General features: G+C 43.8%; 1 protein-coding gene across 2 annotated transcripts in view; it reads left to right on the top strand.

Annotated features, from left to right (window-relative positions):
• Window positions 1-5,710: 5,710 nt before the first annotated feature.
• The window catches only part of FGD5 (FYVE, RhoGEF and PH domain containing 5), a 171,587-nt gene continuing 167,604 nt past the window's right edge, over window positions 5,711-9,693 (top strand). The window contains exon 1 of one of the 2 annotated variants that reach the window (XM_040358875.1): window positions 5,711-5,952. In XM_040358875.1, coding sequence (XP_040214809.1) covers window positions 5,943-5,952 — 10 coding nt within the window. In that variant the 5' untranslated portion in view covers window positions 5,711-5,942. The remainder of the gene's footprint in view (window positions 5,953-9,693) is intronic. The other variant, XM_040358874.1, reaches the window with a different exon arrangement.

Below are 9,693 nucleotides of genomic sequence, written 5' to 3'. Positions count from 1 at the left end.
CAGGACCAAGGGCATACTGACACTTGAGGTTCCAGAACAAGGGCACACTGACACTTGGGGTTTCAGAAGAAGGACATACTGACACTTGGGGTCCCAGAACAAGGGCATACTGACACTTGGGGTCCCAGAACAAGGGCACACTGACACTTGGGGTTCCAGAACAAGCAATGGCATACTGACACTTGGGGTTCCAGAACAAGGGCATACTGACACTTGGGGTCCCAGAACAAGGGCATTCTGACACTTGGGGTCCCAGAACAAGGACACACTGGTCATAATACAAGAGCATGCTGACATTTGGGAGTCCCATGAGGGCATACTGACACTTAGGGGCCCCTGAATAATGATACATTGACATTTGAGATCTTAGAATGCTGACACTCTATCACCTGGGGCCCTAAAATAATGACATACCAATACTTCCAAAATAATGACACAGTGACACTTTAAGATCCAAGAAGAGAGGAGATGTGAACACATGAGGGTGTTGGAACGAGGGGGCTTGCTACCATTGGGGGGGTACCAGAATGATGACACACTGACACTTGGGGTCAAAGAACAATGACATTTGAAAAAAAAATGTAACCTCCTTAGAAAGTATACAGGGGAACATCTAGGTCTGGGGTTCTCTTTCCCCTATGGGGGTCTCATCTGAATCGAGCTGCCAGAGGTTCCTTTGTCTCATCCAGCAAACAACGGGTTCAAGTCATGTAGGCCGCCATCAGGGGTGGACTGACAACTCATGGGCAATAGGAGATTATGGGGCCCCCGGGCAATAGGAGATTATGGGGCCCCCGGGCAATTGGAGACTATGGGGCCCCCTGGCAATAGGAGACTATGGGGCCCCCGTGCAATAGGAGACTATGGGGCCCCCAGGCAATAGATTATGGGGCCACACAGTATACACACACACATACAGTAAACACACAGAATACAGATACACACACTGAGAAGGTACTGGAGAGGCAGGGCAGCTATAATCTTGGGATTTTTAGACCAAAGGATGTCGTTAAGGGACATATCAAGGACATATGTGAAAAAAAAATCAAATTTGTACATACTGTCCCTGTTTTTACTGAGGCTGGCAACCCTGATGGGGCCCCCTAGGGGCATGGGGCCCTCGGGCAGTGCCCGAGTGTCCGAATGGTCAGTCCGCCCCTGGCCACCATTGAATCCACTAACTGTTTTGAGTTCTTATTATTCCGCAACTTGTTAGCGAATGAAATATTTATGTCCAGTAAGTCGGAGGTGACTGATGGGAGCTGGGAATTAGCTGTTCGACAGCAAGTCGCTAGCACGAAACAAGAAATGTAATTCAAAGTCATGTCATTTATATTGCATAGCAAATAGGGGGTGGGGGGGGCAGCTTTAAATTATTCCACCCTTTTCCATACCCCCACAATTTATAGTAACCAGGCCGGCTCTGCTGAGTGATCCCTGGCCAGAGAGGCTGTCCCGGTAATTACACAAGATACGAAGGCCCGACAGGTACCAAGTCATTATTTCTAGAGGACGATGTGACTTAGAGCAGAGAATTCCTCTATTGATCCGTTTATATTATTTACGCAAAGAAAAAATTCATTCTACGATGACTAACGCCCCCAAGTCAGTATAGCAGCAGAATAAATGCATTACAATGTATCATGTTAGAAAACCCTATAGATAATTATTTTACCTATAATGATGTACATTTATTAGCATGTTCTTATATATAGCTCCCGACTATGATAGTTTAATGTGGGAGCATTGAGGAAATTGCAGAGCTATGGTCCACCTTAAAGTGGTTATCATAGGCGTGCGCACAGGGTGTGCCAGGTGTGCCCAGGCACACCCTAATCACCCTGTACAGCACACATTCCCCCTACTGCCCTGGCTCCCATCTTTCCCCCTGCAGAGCTGCCAGCTTTCCTCCTCTCCTATCTGCTATTGCTCCTGGGATGTTTTAGGAGTGGGGAAGGGGCCAGTAAATATGTAATTTACCGGCCCCTTCCCTTTCTAAATGAACATCATGAGTGATCGGTAGTTTGTCTTTGGGGTGCACACCCTAATGCAATAGGCTGCGCACACCTTTGGTGGTTATAATCCTCAGACATGAAATATGAACACTGCAAGACAAAGAAACGAGGGTGCATTACCCAAGTGGTATCTTTTAACCACTTAACGCCCGCCGCACGACTATATACGTCCGCAAAATGGCACAGACAGACAGAAGGGCGTATATATACGTCCTTGCCTTCTAGCGGGTGGGGGGGTCCGATTGGGACCCCCCCCCCCCGCTGCGTGTGGCGGGCGGATTCCCTCGGGGAGAGATCCGGGACGACAGCGCGGCTATTCGTTTATAGCCACTCCGTCGCGATCGCTCCCCGGAGCTGAAGAACGGGGAGGGCCGTATGTAAACACGGCTTCACCGTGCTTCACTGTGGCGGCGCATCGATCGTGTGATCCTTTTTATAAGGGAGACTCGATCGATGATGTCAGTCCTACAGCCACACCCCCCTACAGTTGTAAACACACACTAGGTGAACCCTAACTCCTACAGCGCCCCCTGTGGTTAACTCCCAAACTGCAACTGTCATTTTCACAATAAACAATGCAATTTAAATGCATTTTTTGCTGTGAAAATAACAATGGTCCCAAAAATGTGTCAAAATTGTCAGAAGTGTCCGCCATAATGTCGCAGTCACGAAAAAAAAATCGCTGATCGTCGCCATTAGTAGTAAAAAAAAAATTAATAAAAATGCAATAAAACTATCCCCTATTTTGTAAACGCTATAAATTTTGCGCAAACCAATCGATAAACGCGTATTGCGATTTTTTTTACCAAAAATAGGTAGAAGAATACGTATCAGCCTAAACTGAGGAAAAAAAATGTATATATGTTTTTGGGGGATATTTATTACAGCAAAAAGTAAAAAATATTGCATTTTTTTCAAAATTGTCGCTTTATTTTTGTTTATAGCGCAAAAAATAAAAACCGCAGAGGTGATCAAATACCACCAAAAGAAAGCTCTATTTGTGGGGGAAAAAGGACGCCAATTTTGTTTGGGAGCCACGTCGCACGAGCGCGCAATTGTCTGTTAAAGCGACGCAGTGCCGAATTGTAAAAACGCCTTTGGGCATTTAGCAGCATATTGGTCCGGGGCTTAAGTGGTTAATAATACAATAAAAAGAAGTATACTCACAAACAACTCAATAGTAAAAGCATATCAAAGTCCATGGTATGCACTCTGAGATTGGCTCTGAGGAAGAGGGGATCTCTCCTCGAAACGCGTCAGAATTCTGCAAGGTCCTCTGACGTGCTGGGACTAGAAGAAAAAGGGGAGCCAGTAGGAGTAGAAAATGCCCCAGCATCAGTACCCCATCGTTGGTTTTAATGGGAGGAATAGGGCCCCATTGATATCAGTAGAGTACTGGCATTGATGTCAGTAGGGGGAATGGAGCCCTGCTATTGGTGTCAGTTTGTGGAACAGTGCCACAAGGGCAAGCAAATGGGCACATCTGGCTGCTAGATTGCAATTTGGAGGCCACTGTCCTAGAACAATGATCTGCTGAATCTATACAGTTTCGATACGCCAATACTTGGGGTCCCAAAACAATGATACACAGACACTTGGGGGATCCCAGAGCAAAGGCACATTGACACTTGGAGGTCCCAGAACAATGACATTCTAAAGCTTTAGGGTCTCAGCAGTGGTGTCACTAGGGTTGGTGTCACCCGGTGCGGTAAAACATGGTGTCACCCCCCCTCTGTCTAGGCTGCCCAGCACCAAGCAGGCAGCGCACGGGCACGGGGCGCACCCCAAACCAGCCCCTGTAAATGATAGTATAGTGGCAGGTTAGGGTAGTATAGAGTGGTATAGTGGCAGGTTGGTGTAGTGGGGTGGTATAGGACAGGTTAAGGTGGTATAGGGCATGTTGGGGTGATATAGGGTAGTTTGGGGTGGTATAGGGCAAGTTAGGGTTGCATAGGGCAGGTTGGGGTGGTATAGGGCAAGTTAGGGTGGTACAGATATACAAAAACAAATCTCCTGCGCTCTGGTATTTTCGGGAAGTGCTATGAGGTGGTGCAGTTCAATTAAAAGTTATCTTCTAGAGTCTTGCAGCCCTCCTCAGAATCGTGGGAATTCATAGAACTATAAAGGAGAAAAAGAGAGCGGAGGGCGCACCGACCTAGTATGATACTGATAAAATGAATTTATTCAAATATTAAAATCAATAGTTATACTCACAAAATTGGAGTTAAAATCAGGCTTTAAAATTAGTGCAGCAGATGTCCAGCAACATCAGTGGAACACGAATAATCGTTTTATACCACAGGTAGGGGTGGTATAGTGCAAGTTAGGGTGGCATAGGGCAGGTTGGGGTGGTATAGGGCAAGTTAGGGTGGTACAGGGCAGGTAGGGGTGGTATAGTGCAAGTTAGGGTGGCATAGGGCAAGTTGGGATGGCATGGGAAAGGTTGGGGTGGTACAGGGCAAGTTAGGGTGGCATTGGGCAGGTTGGGGTGGTATAGGGCAAGTTATGGTGGCATAGGGCAGATTGGGGTGGTACAGGGCAAGTTAGGGTGGCACGGGGCAAGTTGGGGTGGCATGGGAAAGTTTGGGGTGGTACAGGGCAGGCTGTGGTGGCACAGGGCAGGCTGGGTGGTACAGGGCAGGCTGGGGTGGTACAGGGCAGGCTGGGGTGGTACAGGGTTGTTTGGGGGGTACAAGGCAGGCTGGGGTGGTACAGGGCAGGCTGGAGTGGCACAGAGCAGGCTGGGGGTGGTACAGGGCAGGCTGGCATTGCACAGGGCAGGCTGGGCATGTCAGCTAAAAAAAAAAAAACAGGATGGTGTCACCCCTCTAGCGGGTGTCACCCGGTGCGGACGGCACCCCCCGCACCCCTGTAGCAACGCCTCTGGGTCTCAGATACTTTGACAAGGGGTGTGCAAGGATCAGAGCACACTGACACTTGGATTCCCAGAACAAGGGCACACTGACACTTGGAGTATATAGATCTATATATATATATTTATATAAATACCGTTTATACACTGTATATTGTAGGCATATCGGTACATCCATGTATCAATGATCTATCTATCTATCTATCTATCTATCTATCTATCTATCTATCTATCTATATATCTTTATATATATTAAAAATAAACAATCACATATCATATTGCCATTAAATAAATCATATATCCTGGCTCCTTTGTGCAGTTGTCTTTGTCTCTGTTTTACTTTCTTTTATATCCTTCAAAACCCTAATCCACTTTCTTCAGGCTGTTCTTATTTCTGCATTATTCTATTCACTTGTTCATACTGTATCTATCTATCTATCTATCTATCTATCTATCTATCTATCTATCTATCTATCTATCTATCTATCTATCTATCTATATCTATCTATATACTGTATATACACCACTATAATATTTAGTGAACAGCAGCAAGATAGAGGACAGAATTCATCAGCCTCCCCAAAACATCTAGATAGGTGATGTTAAAGTACAGTACCCCAAAAATGGTCAAGTGAAAAATGACTCCCCCAAACCCCCCCCCCCCCACCCCCTTCCAGAGCTCTGCCTGCACCATCCATGCCCCCCTTCCTTCCTCTAACAATACACAATGGAAGTTGGCAGGGATCGCATAGCGCTGTATAGGTGCAGAGGGTAGTCACAAGCATCGCCCCGGCGCTGGGAGGGAAGGGGGTTGTCAGACACGTGACCCCCCCATCCTCTGGAATAGAAGCTGGGAGGATTGTCTGTCCTTGTGTGGATGTGTTGGGTCCCCCGCTCTCCCCCTGCAGGAAGGGACATGCTGCAATCTCAGCGCTAGCAGCCCGCAGCCTGCCCAATGCTGCTGACACTCAGCTGACACTGCTGCTGCCGGGGAGCCCAGAGGATGGTCTGAGCATAGAGAGAGGAGGACTGCTGCAACTTCTCCGCACAGGAAGATGAGCACAGGTAGGTGACCACAGCAATGCTGCAATCCTCCGCCACTGCCTGTGTGTCCTTCATAGGATGGAGGGTGTATGGTGCTCACATGGATTAATGCAAAATCCAGCTGCTGCGGAAGTATCAGGACATGCTGGGATTTACAGTCCCACAGCAGCTGGAGAGGCTTGCTGGCAAGAACTGCTTTGTATAGTCAGAAGCCGACAATATACTCCCCAGGCATTACATTGTTTTAGCATTAGGTTGTAATTGCACCACTGCTTTTATGTATAGGAGAGTGCTTGTGCTGTATGTTACTAATCCATGTCATTGTATAGGGGTGATTCTAGGGGTCCTAATAGATCAGGGGCCCCTCTGGGCACACAGCTATAACAGTTCTTGTATGTTACTAACCTATATGTGCCATTGTATAGTGAGTTAACTCAGAGGTAGTTCTAGGGTCCTAAAAGATAAGGGACCCCTCTAGGCACACACAAGTGCTTGTGCTGTATGTTACTAACCCCTGTCATTGTATAGGGGTGATTCTAGGGGTCCTAATAAATCAGGGGCCCCTCTGGGCACACAGGTCTTGTATGTTACTAACCTTTATGTGTCATTGTATAGTGAGTTAACTCAGAGGTAGTTCTAGGGTCCTAATAGATAAGGGACCCCTCTAGGCACATACAAGTGCGTGTGATGTATGTTACTAATCCCTGTCATTGTATAGGGTGATTCTAGGGTCCTAATAAATCAGGGGCCCCTCTGGGCACACAGTTCTTGTATGTTACATACCTATATGTGTCATTGTATAGTGAGTTAACTCAGAGATTATAGTTATAGTGAGAGGTAGTTATAGGGTCCAAATAGATCAGGGACCCCTCTAGGCACATAGGTATACAAGTGCTTGTGCTGTATGCCACTATTAATCTCTGTCGTTGTATAGGGCTGATTCTAGGGTTCCAATAGGGGGCCCCTCTGGGCACACAAGTAAAGCACTGCTTGTTTGGTACTAATCTATATATGTCATTGTATAGTGAGTTAACTCAGTGGTAGTTATAGGGTCCTAATAGATCAGGGACCCCTCTAGGCACATAGGTGTTCAAGTGCTTGTGCTGTATGTTACTAATCCCTGTCAGTATAGGGCTGATTCTAGGGTCCTAATAGACCAGGGGCCCCTCTGGGCATACAGGTATACCAGTGCTTGTGCTGTATGGTACTAATCATATATGTCATTGTATAGTGAGGTAACTCAGAGGTAGTTCTAGGGTCCTAATCGACCAGGGGGCCCTCTAGGCACACAGGTATACAAGTGCTAGTGCTTTATGTTACTACTAATCCCTGTCATAGTATAGGGCTGATTCTAGGGTTCTAATAGACCAAGGGCCCCTCTGGACACTCAAGTTAAGCATTGCTTGTATGGTACTAAGCAATATATGTCATTGTATACTGAGTTAACTCAGAGGCAATTCTAGGGTCCTAATAGACCAGGGGCCCCTTTGGGCACACAGATTCAAATGATGAAGGGCTGGTAGGATGACACGATGACCACTTAGGATCGAATCTAACACCAAGACAGTCTTAGTTTTTAACTGAACATAAATAAATTGGTCTAAAATGTCACATTATGATGACAAAATAATTGATAAGAAAACTGAAAAGTAGATAAATATTTATTATCATTGATCTATTATTATTTTTAATTATTATTTAGCATTCTGTTCGATTATTATTATTATTATATTTTTTTACAAGTAGATTTATTGTTTTAAATTTTTAGTTAGTATTATGTTTGGTTATAATTTTTTTTTGTATTATTATTATTCTTTTTTACAAGTAGATTTATTATTTTTAATTTATTTTTAGTATTATGTTTGGTTATAATTTTTTTTGTATTATTATTTTTCTTTTTACAAGTAGATTTATTATTTTAAATTTTTATTTAGTATTATGTTTGGTTATTTGATTTTTTTTTGTATTATTATTATTATTATTATTCTTTTTTACAAGTAGATTTATTATTTTTAATTATTATTTAGTATTCTGTTTGGTTATAATTTTTTTTGTATTATTATTTTTCTTTTTACAAGTAGATTTATTATTTTAAATTTTTATTTAGTATTATGTTTGGTTATTTGATTTTTTTTGTATTATTATTATTATTATTCTTTTTTACAAGTAGATTTATTATTTTTAATTATTATTTAGTATTATGTTTGGTTATATTTTTTTTAGTATTATTATTATTATTATTATTATTACAAGTAGATTTAATATTTTACATTTTTAGTATTATGTTTAATTGTTATTTATCATTATTTTTAATGGATTCAAAATTAGATAAAGAAATAGATACAAAGGGCCGGATTCACAGACAGCTTACGCCGACATATCAATTGATACGCCGCGTAAGTTCTAGGATGCGCCGTCGTATGTATGCGCCGTATTCAGGAAACCATATACGCCTGAATTTTGGCTTACTGTAATACGACCGACGTAAGTCTCCTATGCCGTCGTATCTTGGGTGCATATTTACGCTGGCCGGAAGGGGCGCTTCCATTTATTTACGCGTCGAATATGTAAATGAGCAAGATACGCCGATTCACGAACGTACTTACGCCCATCGCAGTAATCTACGCCGTTTACGTAAGGCGTACGTCCGGCGTAAGTTTACCCCTCACAAAGCAGGGGTAAGCCATGTTAAGGTATGGACGTCGGAAACGTCGGAACAGCCGTCGTATTTTACGTCGTTTACGTAAGTCGTACGTGAATGGGGCTGGGCGTAGGTTACGTTCACGTCGTAGGCATTGAGGCGGCGTATCTTAGGGAGTATATGCGACGTGATTCTGAGCATGCGCCGTTCATTAGGCCCTTCATTTGCATGGGGTCACGGTTAATTTACATATAGCACGCCCACTACCTTCCTACTTTGAATTAGGCAGGCTTACGGCGGCCTATTTACGTTACGCTGGCGTAAATATGGGAGCAAGTGCTTTGTGAATACTCAGCTTGCCTCTCAATGTTACGTTGGCGTAGCGCATATGAGATGCGCTATGCCGGCTCAAAGATGCGCCGATGTACCTGAATCCGGCCCAATGTTTCCAAATGGTATAATGCATAGAATGTATCATCTCCGTATCTTAAAGGAGACCTGGGGCACTCAGTAGAAGACCTGGGGAAAGGGCCCTGGGTGCCAGGATCTAGAACCCCCTCTGCATAGACTATACAGGGTCTGTTTCACCCAAGGCTCACTCAACTTTCACTCAAGATTCCCACATTTTCTTACTAAATCCTTTGTGAATCTTGGGTGAAAACACTGATAAATAGAAGTTCTGTTCAGTCTGTAGATTCTGTAATACAATTCGACAATATCTTTTGCTTTTCAGCACTTTTTAGGAAAGGAATCTATTATGACTCCTGTGCTTTTTTTTCCTTTAGCATATAGATTGTCAGCTCTGACACACAATCTTATTCTTTCATCGTCAGGAATACGAAGATTAGATTGCTTTGTGCTAACATTTTAAACACAATCAGTAGCATTGATCTGTTGTTGCTTTACATGTGGATGAGATGTATATAATAAGGTTTTGTTATACTGCCCTGACAAATACAGATTCTTCTTCTGTCCTGTGTGCTGGCTCAGCCCTTGTCTATGGGGATAGAAGTAGAGATGTTTAATGGTCTCTGTTTAGAAAGGGTTAAATGCACTTTTTATGTGCAAAATCTGTAGATGATTATACAGAAGGAATAGCCAAGGGATTGATTTATTGAGGA

Source organism: Rana temporaria, chromosome 7 (assembly GCF_905171775.1).
Source record: "Rana temporaria chromosome 7, aRanTem1.1, whole genome shotgun sequence".
Lineage (NCBI taxonomy): Eukaryota > Metazoa > Chordata > Amphibia > Anura > Ranidae > Rana > Rana temporaria.
Note: the sequence above shows the minus strand (reverse complement) of the source record. Positions and strands in the feature narration are given on the sequence as shown.